Source organism: Gavialis gangeticus, unplaced genomic scaffold, assembly GCF_001723915.1.
Source record: "Gavialis gangeticus isolate Ggan-Ray unplaced genomic scaffold, GavGan_comp1, whole genome shotgun sequence".
NCBI lineage: Eukaryota > Metazoa > Chordata > Crocodylia > Gavialidae > Gavialis > Gavialis gangeticus.
In genome coordinates, this window is record NW_017729014.1 from 10,340,956 (window position 1) to 10,359,143 (window position 18,188).

The 18,188-nt window shown below is 53.5% G+C and overlaps 1 protein-coding gene across 1 annotated transcript; it reads left to right on the forward strand.

The window, feature by feature from the left end:
• Positions 1-1,274: 1,274 nt before the first annotated feature.
• FBXO2 (F-box protein 2) lies at positions 1,275-7,871 on the forward strand. The gene is made up of 6 exons (XM_019511730.1): positions 1,275-1,949; positions 3,725-3,982; positions 5,420-5,546; positions 5,630-5,725; positions 6,093-6,228; positions 6,477-7,871. Exons 2-6 carry the CDS (start codon positions 3,733-3,735, stop codon positions 6,609-6,611), a joined length of 744 nt encoding a protein of 247 aa, XP_019367275.1. The 5' UTR covers positions 1,275-1,949; positions 3,725-3,732; the 3' UTR covers positions 6,612-7,871.
• The last annotated feature ends 10,317 nt before the right edge of the window (positions 7,872-18,188 follow it).

The following is an 18,188-nucleotide window of genomic DNA, read 5'->3' on the forward strand; positions in this document are numbered from 1 at the left end:
GGGCGCCTCCCCTGGTGGCGCCGAGTAAGTGCAGGCGAGTGGCGCACGGGCGCCGCCGGAGGGGCCAGCCGGGCCGTGCTTGGAGGCGTTCAGTCCCAGGGCCTCCAGGGCAGAGGCCTGCCAGCGGATCTGGCAGTCTCTCAAGCCCCGGGGTGGCGGATGCTTGCCAGCTGTAGCACCCTACCTGGCAATTTAGGACAATTGAGTTGTGCTTGCTCCACTGTTCTGGTTTTTGGGTTCTGCTCAGTCCATCTGGTTTGGACCGGATTGGGCTCATTTGACCTGGAACATTATTACAATGTCCCCCCGCCGAGCTGCACACCTAGTACATAGAAATAGTTTCGGGTGTGACTGTGCCAACAGGGGTTAAGAGCTCTAGGAGCTGCCCTGAAATGACTGTGTAACGAGGCCTTCAAAGGAAAGCTGTTTTGCAAACCTGGTACCCTCCTTGTCAGTGCTACCAAAATGAATCACACCAGCAGTTTGGTACAGCGGCCCAACTTCACGCTTAGTGCAGTGGGGCGGCTGCAGGAGCCCTGCGCCTTTTGCTTCTCCGCTGCGCCTTCCTATTACATCTGAAATGAGACGGCAGGTTGGCAGGCCCAGCACACACCTGACCTCACCCCATGCAAATAATAGGGCATTCGAATGACGTTGCTTAGCCTCACCTTGGAAATAGCCTAGGCTCCTGTTACACAGACGTGCAGCCAGTCATTTGACACGTGTGGGGAGTCTGGGCCCTGTTGAAAATCAGCCTGGAGGTATTTCAAGTTGGGATTTCCACACCCCAGCCCCCCATCCTGCCTCCCAAAGAGCAGATGCACCACAAGTCAGAGGCCAGTGCCAAGTGGATGCCTGCATGCAACTGAAGAAGGAAGAAGGGCATGAGAAAGCAGGAGGAGGAATGAAGAGAAGCCCAGATGGAGGGGGGGACTGGACTGTAATTATGCAGATGCTTCGAGGGGAGGAGGAAGGCCTTGCAACTGCAGTGCGAGGGGACTAGAAGCTGGGTTCGAGGAGGAGGTGTCAGTAGCTCTGAGATATTCCACTCGCTCATGCAATTCATTGTAAATAAAAACCGGTGTCTGGGGGAAGGACTCTCTGCTTCCTGGGAGCAGAGGTTTCCAGGTATGCAGATGGCATCACCCTACGTGCCCCAAATAGCTGTGTGCTCCTCCATCCAGGCACACACCAACTGCAGATGCTTCCTCAGCCTGAAGAAGGGTATCTGTAACCAAAAAGCTTGCAAAGAAGACTTTTTCCAACTATTTGAGTTGCTCTAATAAAAGATATCAGATTTACCCAACGAACCTTGTCTGCCAAATAAGCTGGGCACCTCTGATACCCAAGCCTGAGACCCCACCTCACCTATAATTAGGATATGTATACCATGCTCAGCTGCGTGGTCCCTGTACTTCACACACACCGACCCATAAGTAAAGTGTGGCGGGGAGGGCACTTCTGACACTGCAGCAATCCAGGACTCCCCTTACGTGGGCTTCTGCCTGGCACAGGCCAGGGGTTGGAGTCCTGGGCCAGTCCAATCCCTTTCCCATGCCATGAGGTGCCTAAGGGAGTGCTGCATGATGGTAAAAGGCAAGGAAATTGCACCAAGCACTATTCAGACTTGGTGACATTATCCTTCTTCTACCAACTGGGGAAACTGAGGCAATGAGATTTGCCCACATTCACACAGTGACCCAATGGCGGAGCTGGAGGTAGGGATCTGAATGCCCTGGTACCCAATCCCATGCTTACACCATCCCAGGCAAGCCTCCAGCCAGGTCAGCATGAAAACACAAGCCAATAAATGAGGCAGTTGCGAGTGGCAAAGGCACTGCCCCTTTAAGAGGGGAGCCCATCCTGCCTCTGCCGAGGAAGAGTCAGCAGCACTTGCTTGTGACAGATCAGTCCAGAGTGGTGCAGCAGCCGCAGAAGCAGTGGTTCAGGTAGGAGCATTTCAGCATCTCAGCTCCATCCCTTTTGTGCTGACAGGGTGGGAGAAGGGCAGCTGCAGGCATCACTGCAGTGGGATGCAGCCCTCTTGGAGAGCACGCACCGGGTCTGCAGCACAGTCCTTTCCCCAGAGCCTGCTCAGCCTGCTCCAGGGCTGCGCCGGGGCAGAGTCCCCCAGATCCATGCTCCTCTGCAAGGCAGCAGGTGCATCTCTACAGAAAGGGGCAGTAGAATAGAGCAGGGCAGGGCTGGGCAGCCCCAAGGGGAAAGGAGCTGGGAAGGAGCTCTCACGTCATTCATTTTATGAGAGAGGAAGGTGAAGTAAGAGGGTGAAAGCAAAGTTGCAGCCCACATCCTTACAAGGCCTGGGGGAGAGTCAGGCAAAGAGGATGAGAGGTTAGATCTGATTGGCATGCAGTGAGTTTGTCTGTCGGGTGCCCTGAAGTACCTGTGGGTATCAGAATGGGGGCTGGAGCCAGCACAGCCTGATTCTGCCTCCCTTTGCCCCTCTCAGTTTTTCTGCATGCTGAAGTTTGAGCCAGGAACTGTTTGCTAGCAGCAGCCGGTGCAGCAGATTTGGTGCCTACTGCACGTGAGCTCAGGAGCTGGAGCTGGGGAGTTCAAGCTCCTGGTGGCCATGCCCCCTGCATCTCTCTCTGCCTTGACACAGCACCGTACCTGCTGGGGCCTGGCTGAATGACTACTGCTGGTTGCTCCACGGGTCATTTAGGGGATATTTTGACCCCTGGGTTCCACTCCTTGCTGGCTGCACCATGAGATGAGCTGAGTAGCTCTTTGCTATTGATAGGCTCTGTGACTTGCTCCTGGCCAGTCTGGAAAGGTCTATGCAGGCAGCATCTCCCTGCAGTCTCAGCATCTGCCAGGTGCAGGGATCTGGCTGGACAGAAGCACAGTCATGGTGCATCCCGTGCGGGTGGCACGTGGCTCTCAATCTGCATACTCATCCCTGGGTCCTTCTGCAGTTGCTGGGCCTGGAGGGGCATGTGCAGGGACAGGGAAGGCCTCCAGGGCAGTGTGCCAGAGCAAAGGGATGCTTTGGATCCTGTTGCCAGGGTGACAAAGCTCCAAGAGGCAGAGAGAGTCCCAGAGGCTTTGACTGAGAGATCTGCCAGCTAAGCAGGCCCTGTCCTACCATAGGGTACACTCTGACATGCAGGGCTTGCAAATCCAGGACTAGCCAGCTTCAGTCTGCCTTGCTGTATAGGGACTGATAGGAAAGCCCGTCACCAGGGTTTCTGGGCATCGTTTCAGGACATACAAGTCCTGGAGGCACCCTGAACTGCTGCCTGCAGCTTTTCAGCAGAGAGGGACTCCATGTCCAGCATCTTTTTCAGTGCCAGATTCCCACATAAGTGCATTTGGGGAAGGAATGGTGTTTGGAGGCGCAGGCTGGTGCCACACGAGGTCCCAACTCCCTCACCCACAAGCTCCGCTCGAGGCCCACTGCCTTTCACAGTTCAGCTGACACATCCAGGCTGCTGGAGCTCAGGGAGCGCCATCTGCCCTCAAGGAAGGACAATCCAATCTCATGCTTCAGGGTACAGAGCGGTTGGCAGTCAGGAGGCCTCGAGGTTAGGAATTAACTCGTTCCTCCTGGGACGTCGCTGCCAGTAAGAAGGTGCTGTGTGTGCTCGGTGCCAGGCTCAGGGCTTTCTTCCTCCAAGGTACCTTCCCGAAGCTGGGAGACAAGGTCCAAGGGCCAGTGCAGGGCTCTGACTCAGCAGATCCTTCCCCATCATTCTCGCAGGTGGCAGGATGGACTCCCTTCCAGAGGCAGTGCTCATCCGGATCTTGGCCTTCATCCCTGCTGTGGACCTGGTGCTGGTGTGCCGCCTGGTTTGCTGCCAATGGAAGAACCTGGTGGATGGAGCAGCTCTCTGGATCTTGAAGTGCCAGCAAGAGGGCTTCGCTGAAGAGGAGCCCGCGGAGGAGGCAGATAACTGGCAGATGTTCTACTTCCTCAGCAAGAGGAAGAGGAACTTAATCAAGAACCCGTGTGGGGAAGGTGAGTGCCTCCACCTTGCAACCCCCCGGTCCCGGTGAGGGGCTGAGGAGAGGGCTGGGAACTGAGCAGCATCTGTCCCTGGCTCTCTGAGGAGTCTGTGGGATGGGGCAGTACCTGTTCCTATTAACCCCATAGCCTCTTATCTTGGGCTTCCCACAGGTGGAGCTGGGGTGAGGTGCTGAGTCCATGTGAGCTCACCCTCCGCATGGGGCTTTGCTGGGATGTGCAGGAGGGAAATAGGCTGGGTGAGAGGAGGAACCAAAACCCACCATTGTGCTTGGCATTAGTGCTCCATGCAGCCCAACAGCAGGAATCCTGGAGGGGATGCTTTGCATTTGCAAAGCAGAGTACAAGTATTAACTCGGCCTCGCATGTAGCCCTGGTACTACCCTCCTCCTGGAACAGGAGGCAGGATGAAGGTGGGTACAGGACTGGGCAGACTCAGAGGCAAGTCATTTGTGGTCACGGGGCTTCCTTGGGTACTCTGCAGAGGGGTGGTTCCCCAACAAAGCAGAGGCCTTTTCATGCACAACCCAGGCAGCCCATCGTATTTGCAAACACTCCAGTAAAGGCCATTGGCAAGGCCAGGAAGGGAGCTGGTGGCAGAGCTGGGGTTGGCACCCAGGACCCCCTGGCTTCCAATTCTGGGCAGCCTATGAGAGCTGCAGGCACCTCTCTGCTGCTTGGCTGCAGTCTTCCAGGCAAAGTCTGGAAACCCCCACAGCCAAGGGAAGGCAGGCTGGAGTTCCCCATCCCTGTGGACAAAGCAAAAAGCTGATTGCAAACAAGCAATAAGAGCACCAAAGTTTACCGAGACAATCCTTCCCTCTTTCACAAGCACCTGGGTTTGTTACAACTAACGTATTTTGAAAGTCTGATGTATTTGCCCCCATTCATCCTGACATCTTGCTCCAAGAGAGAACAAGATGAGTCAGTTCTTCCCCCGCCCTCCAGCACCAGCACAGCAGGGATGTTTTGACACATGGTAACTAGGAGCACTGGTTGGAAATGTCTCTGAAAGAAAGAGCAGGGAACCGTTTCCCTTGGGGGACTTGCCACAGCTCAATTCCAACCCAAGCAGGATTTGGGGTCCACAAGCATCTCTCAGCGGTCGGGTTAACACACAGTATCGCTGTGTATTTCCCATCAGACCTTGGTCAAATAAGTGCAATCTGTCCTGAATGCTAAGCAGGGCTCTGCAGCAAAGGGAGGTCGAGGAGATGGATGCTGAGAATGAAAGTCTGCATTACAAGATCCTTACACTGCAAAGGTCCCCCAGAAGTTAGCACTTTTTAGCGTCAGTGGGTTGTCAGTCTGGTCCTGAACTGAACTCCCATCATGAGATGGGCTGAAGAAACCCCTGTGCAGGAACGTTGGTCCTCCTGGAGCCCATGTGAGAGAGAACCCAAGATCTTTCTCTTGTTATGCCATATGCAGAGGATCTGGAGCACTGGGGGGATGTGGCGAACGGAGGTGATGGCTGGAAGGTGGAGGAGCTCCCTGGGGACTTTGGGGAAAGCTTTCCCAGCGATGGAGTCCACAAGTACTTCGTCACATCTTATGAGTAAGGCTGTCTTTTATGTCCCCCCTCCTCTCCCACTTGAAGGGGAGCCAGGGCTTTGCTACCTATTAACCCCTTTGTTCCAGGTGGTGCCGCAAGTCTCAGGTCATTGACCTCCGGGCTGAGGGGTACTGGGAGGAGCTGATGGACACCACCCAACCTAAAATTGTGGTGAAGGACTGGTGAGTGGAGAGTGGGGTGGGAGGATGGAGATGGGGATAAGAGGCAGTGACTATGCCTCCTGGCCCTGTCTTCCCATCACTGCCCACATTGATAAAGGTCTGGCACTGGGAACCAAGATGAGGCCTGATTTTTTTTGGAAGTGCTGACCTCCCAAAGCTCCCATTGCGGGCAGAGTAGTAAAAATGCCAGTGCCTGAGAGAGCATGGATGTCCCCTTGTTGCTAGCAGTCTTTAGTGACTGGGCAGCAGACCACTGGGGCTTTGTTTTCTGGCCCCAGTTGGGTCTCACCTGAGTTTGTGGCTACATGATATCCAGCACAGGCTCAGCTGTTCCCCTCTGAAACACTGGGGCTGGGTCCATCTTCAGGTATGCAGGTCGCCGCGATGCTGGCTGCCTTTATGAGTTCTCTGCAAAGCTGCTGTCAGAGCATGAGGATGTCCTGGCAGAGTACAAGAGCGAGACCGTTGCTATTCCAGAGGACAACGATGGCAGCTGGAATGAGGTGAGGCACAATGACCAGCTGGGGAGGCAGGGCAAGGCATGCGGGGGACAGCAGGTCAGCCCCGGGGGCAAGCGGGAAGGTGGAGCTTTCCCAGCTGCATCCTCTTGCTTTCCTCAGCCCTTGTACCAGGGCTAAAAGGTGGGGTTACCATGCAGCTCAGCAGCCTGCTAACCCATTAAGCCTCCCTCTGAGTGGGGATTCCAGGTGGGCAACTTACTACAAGCCGTTTTGTTTCTCTTCCCTCTAAGGCCTCTCACACTTTCTCTGACTACGGCCCAGGGGTCCGCTTCATTTGCTTTGAACACGGTGGTCAGGACACTCTTTTCTGGAAAGGCTGGTATGGGGTCCGCGTGACTAACAGCAGCGTGATGGTGGAGCCATAGCCTGGCCACAGGCCCTTGGATCAGGCTAGGTCCTGCTCACCGGAACTGACTTTCAAGCCGTGCGTGGCCTTCATATGGGTTCTGCATGGTGCCGCTTCCAGAGTCAAGGCTGGCAGTCTGGGCCACGAGCATATAACCTGGTGTGTGTGTGTGTGTGTGTGTGTGTGTGAGTGTGTGAGAGAGAGAGAGAGAGAGAGAGAAAGTCCTGTAAGCTACTGCCTGCTCAGGCTTTGGGACACGTGTTGCCTCCAACACTAACCCCTCCTCCGCCCTCAGCAGATGCTCCCACCTCCAAGTCCAACTCAGTTACCTTTGAGGGGGATACGGCCCTCATTTTTTTGGAAGCTTTAAAGAGCGAGAGAAAGGCCTGTAAGATCCGGACCCAGGAAACTGTCAGTTCTTGTCCCTGCTTTGCCACTGACTCCCTCTGTGACCTGGGTCATGTCTTTTAATCTCTCCCCTCCCATTTATTAAATAGGGATACAAGTTACCTGCTTTCCTTCAGCCTGGCGAGGGAAGTCTGCCTAATGTGTGGCTTAGAGGGTGGACAGCCGCGCTCTAGATAAAAGCCTCCAGACAGCACCGTTGGCTCTGTGCTGCAGAAACAAGGGACCCCTCGAAGCCACCTCTGCCCCAAGGCTCCTCAGACTCCCCGGACCCTAGACACTCTGCTATAAGCTCTCCTTGCTCCAAGGCTCTTCCCCTGCACCTGGAAATGGCACATCCCGCTCCACACCAAATGCTTTCCTGCCAGACCACGCTTAGGTGCATCTCCCCACCCAATACCTCGCCGAATCGCTGAGGCCTCCAGGCCACAGCACAGGCCTTAGTTGAGCACAGCTTCTGCTGAGACAGTCTTCTGGAAGAGGGCTCCCTCCCCTGAGTAGGCTGGCTGAGTGTTGAGGGAGCAGGGGTGTGTGTGTGTGTGTGAGGGAGAGTGGGAGCAGTTGTGTGCACGTGCGTGTGAGTGCATATGTGTGTGTCTGTGTGTGCATGTGCACATACATGTACACGTCCTCTTTGCTGGGCCTGCCAGGGCAGTGTACGCAGTTTAACCCCTTAGCACCAGGGCACACCATTATCCAATACAACACGCTCACTTTTTCCTTTGCAAAAAGCGAGAATTTCTGAGCCACCCCAGCCCTGCGCCTCGCCAGGCTCTCTACGACTGGCTATGCCCAGAAATGTGGGCCCATATGCATCCTCAGCCACTGAGAACCCCCCCGTGGGTGAAGGCAATAAACAAGGCTCTTGTGAACATTGCTTCGTCTGGAGGGTTTGTCTGCACCTCAGGGCTGAGCATGCTCTGCGCCACCACCCTGGGGGATAGGTGGGGGCCTATGCCAGCAGTCCCCAGACAAAGAGGCCTATGGTAGCAGTCCCCACCCATTCTTGCCTGGTGCTGGATGGCCTCCAGGAATGGCACATGCCCACTTTCCCAGTTGCACCCTTGCCTGGCAGAAGCTGGCAGATCTATAGCCTCTCTGCGGGCAGGAAGTGCACCCTCCATCATGGGTCCAGAGAGCTCAGGTCCACAGGCTGGGAAGGCAAAGGAGTCTTTTCCCACAGAGCATCACCTCCCCCAAGCTTCAGCTCTGACAACCAAGACATATGGCTTGTCTGGAGACCCCAGCTTGGCCTATGAGGCAGGGTACCCTCTGCCTCACAGCCCGCTCCAAGATCCTAGAGCTGAACTGAGTCTCTGACTTCACAGCTCTTTGCTCTTACCCCTTAGGAGGCTGAGGCCAGGTGTGAGCTCCCTGCCTGCTGGCAATGGGTCTATACCCCAGTGTGCTCACCCCACTGCTGCCCACGCTGTCCTTGCGGGGCAGTATTCATCCAGTGCCTCGCTGGATGACATGCAGCTCAGCACCCACTTCCTGCCCCTTTGTCGGAGAGGGTCTGTGCCATCCCTAGAGCACAGGGCATCAGGCAGCCCCATGCCCCAATGCTGTTGGACAGCCAGCCCCTGGCTAGCCCAAAGCCATGCAGTCAGGACACCACCCTGGGATTATGCTCCCTCTAACTACAGGCTGGAAGTGGGAGCAAGTCTTTGCCCCAGATGTTGAGCAGAACTGAGTGAGCTTTACTGAGCATACACCGCTGTAAGGCTGGCTCCAAAGGGGACGGCCACGTGGGCTGACACCAGCTCCCTTAGCGCGCGCAGGCCTGACGTTTACCTCGGCAGGCACTGGGTGTCCCCAGTGCTCCACTGCCGAAGGGGCTTGCCTACAGAGGCAACTTAAGCATGCTCCTGCAGGACCCTGGGCGCTGTGGGCATCAGTAAATCCAGCAGGAGCCCCGGGCAAGGGAGGTGTGGCTCTGAAACGGATTCCCCCCTGCCCATGCTGGTCCCAGAGGGAACTTTTTTCCCCACTGTTGAACATGCTCAGCTCCCCAGGAGGGGCTAGTGGGCCTTCTCTGTCACACTGGCTGTAGGAACCAGGGGCCACAGGGTGGGCAGTACCCTGCCTTATCCCTTAGGTCTCCTTAGTCTTAGGACTGTCCCCCTTTCCCAGCTTCATTATGCACAGCTCAGCTCAAATCAAGGGCTGCACTTGTGGGGGGGGGAGCCCAGGCAAAGTCGCGGGGTAATAAGGATACAGAGGAAGGGGCAATGCAGCCCCACTCCTGTAGCCGAGGCTGGCACCTTGTGCCCACCAGATGGCTCTGTGGTACCACGGCAGCTGCACCATTGCTGCGGATGTCCTTAGCACAGGTCTCAGCGGAGAAGGGATGCCATCTACCCATCCTGCTGCATCCATTTGCCCAACGCCATTGCTAAAAGCCGCTCTCCAAAGGGTGCCTTCCACCCAGTCCTGCAGCACACCTGGACCTAATCCACCACAGTCTATCAAGCCAGGCTGCCAAGCTGGGAGTTATCGCAGGTCCTTGCTGCCAGGCGTGTGCCTGACTCCTGTAGGCACCTGAGACAGCCTGGCCCCATGCCTGTTCGAAATGTTACATGCCTGCCACCTCTTGTGCTGCAGCCTGAAACCATAGACTCATAGAAAATAAGGGTTGGAAGAGACCTCAGGAGGTCATCGAGTGAGTCCGACGCCCTGCTCAAAGCAGGACCATCCCCAACTAGATCATGCCAGCCAAGGCTTTGTGTAGCCGGGTCTTAAAAACCTCCAAGGATGGAGAGTCCACCACCTCTCTGGGTAGCCGGCTGTTCCAGTGCTTTACTACCCTCCTAGTGAGAAAGATTTTCCTAATATCTAACTTAAACTTCCCGTGCTGCAACTTGAGTCATGCAGAGTCCTTGAATACCAAGAGACCTGCAGTGATGACGCTCTCACCCTGCTCTCTGCAGAATTCACTGTATAAGTCATCCCTCCTTTTAAGCTCACCCTCAAGCCAGGCAAGTTCATCATAGCTCTATCCTTAGACTGCCACATATTCCAGGCTGTGCCAGGCACAGTACAAACATACTTAAAAAGCAGTTCCTTCTCTTCTGCCTCTGCCCTCCCTCACCCCCGCAAACTATCAACCCTTCTTCCCTCACCCAATCTTAAATAAAACCCCATTGTCATTGGTGCAGAACGGGGCCATCTCGAACAACACGCACAGAGGCTCAGAGCAGGAAGTGTCTATTGTACCACACTGAACTGGCACGGCCGGACTTGGGGGTGAACAGGTGGGGTATCAGGAAGGCTGAATGATAGTTACCCAAACTTGGTCAGGACACTGGCACTAGCCCCCCTCTCACTGTGGTGAGCAGAGCTGTAGGCCCCTTTACAGATACTCAGCTAAGTGTCATGAGAAAAGCACTAGACCCAGCCCCTTGCCTTCCACACCAGCTGGCATCTGACCTCAAAAGCAGCCAATCCTGCCTCCACACCAGGTACCCGCTGGCACGCCCCTGCCTGGAAAGCCTGCCCTGGCCAGCCTTGGCTATAAATGCCACCAGATTTACTAGGGTTCTCTCCTAAGAGCCCCTGCAGTCGGTATCTCACTGTGGAGAAGAGCAGAGCAGGCTGGGGCCCCAGCGAGGGAGCACCAGCATCCATCTTCTTTGCTGGGTCTAATTGAATTTTCTCACGGAAGCTGCTCTCATTGCCCACGTGGCGGGGCCCACGGGCAGACGGAGAAGTCAGTGCCCCTGCCCGGAAGCCAGGGCTGTTCAGAGATGGGGGAAAGGGGAAATCAATCTGGCGTCTCCTCCTCTCTCTTGACCCCAGCTGCTCTAGTTGGTTCCCAGGAGAAGATGGTTTAGGAGATTGATTCCCTTTAAATCAGACGGGTTTCCCAAGCCAGGGCTGGGGGTGGTGCGGCCGCATGCTCCACTACTGCCGCAGTGGCTGTGTTGATGCTTGCAAAGGCAGGATGTCTTTTCCCTCTTGGAGCCCACATCTTTGTTTTCCTTCATTTCAGAAATGCTTCCCCTCACCCAGAGGCAGCCAGCCAACGCCTGCCTGGTTCTTCTCTTGTCTCATTACAGAGACAAAGTCTGCTGGTGAAAGCAGGTAATTGGGAGTTAAGAGACCTGGGTTATGTTCCTAATACAGCCAGTCTCCCTTGTTCCTGAGCTGGCTACTTCCCTTTACCACCTGTACAATGGAAGCAATGATGCTTTTCCACCTCTGGAGACTTTTTCAGCTGCTCAGGTACAAATAGCTATGTTGTGCCAAGCACTGAAGCTCCTAGGTGTAACCACCGCCCTCCATGTAACACAACTCTGAGTAACAACGAGGCTTCTTGCTGAATGAGTGGTCACCAGCCCAAGCACAGCTGCAGGCCACCACCCAATGCAAAGGCACAAAAGGCTGCTCTGAGATCCCAAGTGTGCGGGTATGGGACAGGGCTGTGTATTGGCAAACAGACATGGAGAAGCAGCAGAAAGCCAAAGATACGCAAAATGAGCTTTAAGAAATGCCTGGAAATGGAGGTGTGGGGGCTGCGTGCTGCCTGACATGGCACTGAAATGCTCTCCTCTCCTCTGAGTCACCCTGCATTCGGAGACAGGGAGCATAGAATAGTCTTTGCAGATGAAAAGACTTGCCTCAGAGACACCTGCCTTCACCCAAGATTTCTCCCTCTAACAGGGACAACCTGCTGGACCTCAAACTTGGGCCGACTGCTCTGTCTAATGGGGCAGCAACAGGAAGTTTCGGTTATTTCCATGGAGCCCTTAGTGGCCAGAGACCTCACGGCTGAAAGGGTTTCTATTCTTCACCGACTCCCAGTCCTCAAGTCTGTCTGAACTGGCCCCACTGAAATCAATGGACTCCCCCAGGGCCAGAATTTCACCCCAGATGTCTGTTCTCCACCCCCCAGCTCTACTCTAGACCAGTGGTCTCCAAAGGGGGGTGCGCAAGACGATCTATTGGGGTGCGGGAAGAAAATATTAGAACTTCTATTTAGATGTATATTTATATAAATATACATATATTGGGGGTGCGCGCTCAAAGTTTTTACTGATGGGGTGTGCAAATATAAATATACATATATTGGGGGTGCGTGCTCAAAAAGTTTTTACTGATGGGGTGTGCAAATATAAATATACATATATTGGGGATGCGTGCTCAAAAATTTTTTACTGATGGGGTGTGCAATCAGAAAAGTTTGGAGACCACTGCTCTAGACTAGGACGCAAAACCGAGGTGCTAGGCTGCACCAAGGCCAGTAGAAGGTGCTCTGGCTATGAAGGTGTTTGAGCTTCTGGAGCTGGTAAAGTTCCCAGAATAATGCCAGACATTTCAAATTCGCTGCTGTATTCAGGCTCCTGGTTCCTGAATCCAGCTTTCTCCTGGACGTAAGCTCAGGCTCAGCAGGTGCTTTTCCTTGTTCCCATCCTAGTTTCAAAGAAACGCTCCCAGCCTCTGCTTCCCCAAGCACCTTCTAGTTAAACAAATCCCAAAGCCTCTTCCTCGTTGACAGTGCAGGCTTGCTTCCTCCATTCATCCCAGGGATGCACCAGTCCTCAGGGTGAGACACTCTGATGCAGCCCAGATGGTTCGGGCACAAGGAGCCACCAAGTTCAAGCTACAGTGCTGCAGACAGGAATGCAAACCTCTCTGTCTTCCCAAGAGGGTGCTGGGAACTGCAGTGAACCAAGCATGAGTGTCAGTCACTGGAGAGCCCCTTCATGACCCTCCTCCCCCTGTCCAATTTTCTGTAGGCTCCCTAGTACAAGTGCCACGCACTGAGCTGCCAGCTCTGTGTCCTGCAGCACCTGGCTTCTCCCAGCGGGGCTTCAAATAACTGACCTGCCTTGCCCCAGCGCGTGAGCACCAGCAGATCAAAGCGGGGGAAGAGGGAGCTGGGCCTGCCTCTGCATCACTCTTGTCCATCATGCCTTGTTATTCCCGTGCACACACAATTTGACAGGTGGCTCCTGTAGAGCACATGCCTATGGGTTTCCTCTCTGTGCTCTAAGCTGTTTTGCAGGGGCTGAGACCCCCAGAGATCTCCTGTGGACAAGGCCTGTGCTAAGAGGGAGGTTGGTTTCTGATCGCTTCACGAGCTCAGGCGTTAGCTGGTTCCCTCTTGCCTGATTAGCCAAGACCCAGAGGGCTGTTGCCTGCCTTTGTCCAGGCATGGGGAAGCTGACTGCATTGGGCTGACAATGCCCAGAAGGTCCTTGCTGCGCCAGAGGGAGATACGGATGGGTGAGAGGCATGTGCATGCATCAGCGCCTCCAGACTAGTCCACGGAGGAGCAAACAAAGCCAATGCCCCAGGAGTGACCATTTCCCAGGGGGACTAGCCAGAGTGCTGTGCATTGGAGAGAAGCGTCCCACACTCTCCGGATGCACATAAGAGCTGTAGACAGGAATCACAGAGACACGGCATGTGCCCTTGGTAACCTCCCTCAGATGCTTGGAGCAGCCCAGCTGCTGCTGTGCTCCCAGGGGGAATAAGAGGCCCATGGACCAGCAAAGCAGCGTGTCCCTCCCAGCATAGGAGAGGTCATAGTAAAGGTATGCAGAGAAGAAACCAAGATAGAGGGAAAGGGCCTGGCTGGGCAACAGGCTGTGGTTGGGGGAGAGGTTACTGCTTCCCCAATGGAGATGAGCTGGCTTCATGCAACTCCTGGCGTGCTCACGCAACTCGTCCTGAAGAGATCCAAGCAACATCATCAGAGGGACTCCTGAGGGAAGAAATCTGCCTGCACTGCATTTCTCTGTTTGCTACGTGTCTGAAGGTGACTGGAGAGAGAGAAAGAACCTGGAAATCAGTGTACACACACACACACACACACACTTCCACAAACTGTTGTGCTTCCTAGTGCCCGCCACCAGCCAACCCCATCCCACCCCACCAGAAACACATGGCTGCCACTCTACTTCCTTTGAATCGCATTGAGCCCAACCCAGCCTGGCATCTGGGAACCAGTAAAACAGAGCTGTTCCTCAGGGTGAGGTCTGCTGGCGGGGAGCCGTCCACACCCTCCCTCCCCATCGCCGCCACTAGCCGCAGCAGCGGAGAAGGCAGTGATCGGGGTGCAGAGGATGATGCATTCATTCCCCATGAAAGATGGAAATGCCTCCTGGGGTGGGCAGGGGGTGGGTGGAGGGGAATGAAGTTAAGAGCCACAATAGTGGGACTTCCCAGGGGTCACACCGTCGAGAGGTGCCATTTCCACCTCAACACGCGCTGAGCGGCTCCTCTCATTAATATTGACAGATTGAATATTGCAAAGTGAAGCAGATAAAATCCTGATCCCGATATGAATAATGACTTTGCATTTTTTTGTAAATTAAACCTAATCTCATGTTGACTCTGCTGAACAAGGAGAAATAATGAAGAAGATTAAGATGAGATCTTGTTCACTCTTGCTGAACAAAAGCCAATTAATTGCCAGCAGGATTATTGTGAAGTCTCTCGTCTTAGACAAATACAATCAGATAGGGACTAGGTGCTGGTGGAGGCGGCTTGCTCTGTAGGAGCGATAGCTCTGGCAGGATGGATGAATTTAATGTGAGGACTTAGTTAGTTATGCAAGGCCTCGCTCCTTGCTGCTTCCCAAGGCCTCTTTGCAACCAGATGTTGCTCACCCATCTGCCGAGATAGTGCGATGTCAAGGGATGTTCCTGTCTGTCCGCTCTGTCTCTCTTGCTAATTTGTCAGGGAATGGACAGCTTCAGAAAGGAGCCAGGATTATATAGGATTGAACTGAAACTACTGCTTCCCTGAGATGTCAGGGAGAAATGCACCATTAGGATGAGGACCTGGCATTCAGTGACTGCCTTTGGAACTGGAAGACATTGTGGGAGATAATGGAAAATGAAGGATGGGGTGCAAGAAGGGTCAGGGAAGCTGATGGCATGTAACAAAAAACCATGCTCCCAGTCAGCTGGTGAATGTGGTGAAGGAGTAGGAAGGGGACTGGAAAACAGGGGCCTCCAGAGCCTTCACAGTTCAGCCCCCTACATTCACAAGCAATCAGTAACCAGAGGAATCCCCAAAATCACCACTGCAAACACAACTCCAAGGGACCACATCCCAAACACCAGGACCACCCTATAATGTGCCACATATAAAAGCAGGGGGAACGAGGCATTCGCAACCAGCAGGACAGAAGGCGGTGACACGGGTGGTCTGTGCGCATGATGGCCTTGGACAGCAGCCTAAGGGTCCAGCAGAAAGACTGGGGGACTGGAGTGCAAGCTGGCATGGGTGGGCCCTGGAGGGAGACAAGGCCTCACTCCCCCCAGGCCTGATTGAAGCAGCAGAGTTAGAGCCGAGAAGCCACACACTCGGTCCATCAGTGTTCCCACTGGTCTGCCAGCACCAAGAGCTCTGGGCATCCTACTAGGGAGGGAAGCCATAACCGCGGGAAATAAAAGGCAACAAGTGAATTTGTGGACAATTTACTTGGAGAAAATACTTTTTTGCTTTCACCATGTTTCCAAAAAAAAATTAAACCCAGTCAAAGCCTGCAGCTCTCGCGCTGACAGACAAAAATGACTTAAGAGGGGAAAAAAATGGGTAGGAAAAGTGATTTTCTTTGCCTGCATTGCCAGGGGAATTAAATCTTGGGTTTTTTTCGCCACCACCAACTGGAATAATCCAATATATTAAAGCTAATGTGCTTCTTGTATTTATTGCTGTGTATTTGACCTAACACAGTTTTATTCCTACATTAAGAATAAAACCAATCCGGGAGGCAAGCTGCAAAGCCCTAGATCAATTACCCCCTCTCCAACAGCAGGAAAATGAATTATTCCTTGTAAAAGGAAAAAAATAGAAAATAATAATAATAGTAATAATAAAAAAGCCTCCTTTCTCCTTCGGCATTGAATTCTGCACTGCAGATTCAGCTGAGTTAGATAAAATTGAGTTCGGTCTCCAAGCAACATTTAAAAGAATCAATGACTGTCCTTCACAGAAATGTGTACGCATCATCCTACTTGATCCTAATTCTCTGACCGCTACGTTACTAGAACCCAGGGGTGGTTGAGAGACAACTAATAAGCCAGATTCAGCCCACAGATTGCACCTGGTGCCCAAGGGTCATGGCTCATTAGCTCAGCAAAACGTACAGAGCAGCGATGGAAAGGTAAAAACATACAGGAAGGGTGAAGTTTTTCCATAAAAAAGGAACCACTGTAAAGCCATGCAGTGTAGTTAAGCTATGAAAGAACTTAAATAATATCACCTTAACTCTGCCCAGTTCTGGCTCAATCAAAAAACCCACTGCAGCCACGAGAGAAAGACTCTGCCTTCAGTGGGCTAGCAGCAATCCCTCGGTGATGCCAGGTTCCCATTGGCTTTTGCAAGCAGGGAGAGTTTCAGAGACATGCACCTAAATGTGAAACCTCTTTCCCGCCTGAAATCTCCAGTACTAGGGAGAACACTTTTTCCCTGCCCTAAGCAGGCCTATCACGTCAAAGCCTGGGAGAGTCTTACAAGTAGGTACGTTAGAGCTCTTAAGGCTATTAGAGCACATTAAAGCTATTAGCTTTATACCTAACCTCCATGAGGATAACTCACAGGTGCCTCAGCATTGAGGACTCTCGAATCTGCACAGAATCAGGCTCTTATGGGTGCAGGGAACATCAGCATAAAACAACCACCCAGTCTGTCTAGAGAGGTCCTTGCAAATGCAGACACTTCTTACACAATCATTAGTGGATGTTCTTAAGTATTATCCAAGGACAGTATTACTCAGGAAGTGTTATCCCCATTTCACAGCCCCAGGTTAAACAAAGTGACTGACCCTGGAGCTGCATAGAAAGCCAGTACCAGAGCCAGGAACTGATGCTTGAACCCCTCTTGAACCCCAGCCCAGATCCTATCCCCTCAGCAAACCTTCCTCTGGATCTCTGCAGCTGATTCCCCCACAGACACCATAAAAGATGACAGTCAACACATCCACCACACAGTTTGGAGCAAGACAGTCTAGTGCTTTCCTGAGACAAAGCCTTTGTGGGGACACAGTGCCATGCATTACAGTCAGATAAAGTCATTTGGGGGACCTCCTGTTTTTTCCCCAGACCATTGCTAGCAGGCAGAGATAAAGGGATTTAAGGCACATCACCTGAAAAATCCCGTGCACTCAAACATTTGGGTTTTTCATTTAGCTTGAACCACAACAGCAAGCCCAAACGTTAAACTGCACCTAATTTACAGCGGCCTGTTCTGGTAGATGGATGTCTCGCCTTTGCTCTGGTGACTGCTTTGTACACTCAGCCTCAACTCCAGCCTGCCTGGGAATGCTTGAATTATTGATTGCAGCGAGTGCGAACCGGCCAGGCATACTCCAGCTGACCCTTTCCCTTTTTGGCCCAGCCTTGCCCGCCACCGCCTGCAGGCAAAGCTGGTGACATTTTCTCTCATTGTCAGGCCCAGTTTGTGTCAAATTGGACTCCTGTAAGGTTCGTTTTTTGTCAGCAATGTTCAGCCAGCATCGGTCTGGAGTCCATGGTGCCAAGATGCTGTCACTGTGGACCTAGGCAGAGAGGCGCTAGTAGTATAGCCAGGGCTGCTACCATCAGCGTAGGCAGGGACAGGCAGTCTGGGGCTATCTGTAGTAGCTGGACATCTCTCCTCTCTGCGGGGGCACAGTAGAGGGCAACATCACTCTCTCTCGCTCATGCAGAGGCTTGTTAAGGCTCTCAGCCTTCCTGGGTGCTCAGCAGCACAACCCCTTCTCCCAGCACCAGAACAGCTGGACAACAGCAAGAGTTTTGCTTTTCCTCCCCATCGGTCACAGCTGCTGCGCCCTTCCCTTTGACACGTGCCAGCAGGAAGCAGACAGTGGGGGAGACCTTTGCTCTGCAGGGATCATTAAAGCCTGCTGGTCTCTCTTCCCCCATACCCTCACACCCTGTTGTGGCACTGTGGACCAGGGTCCCCAGGGAGTGTTACTGTGGACCAAGTCCTGGAGCTTCTGCTGTTTTGCTAGTGACATGTAGGCTGAAACCCCCAAACCAGCCTGCCTTTTCCAGCTTGCTTTGAAACCTGTTGCTTGCATTTTCCCTTCCACAGAGCCTAATGACCTGGGATAAGAGAGGCTCACATTGCCCAAGATTTTCCCTTCCTCTTGCAGCTGAAGTCATTAGAGAGTTGGACAATTTTTCCCCATGTGGCTTCTGCAGACAGGGCTGGAGTGGGGGGGGGGGGGGGG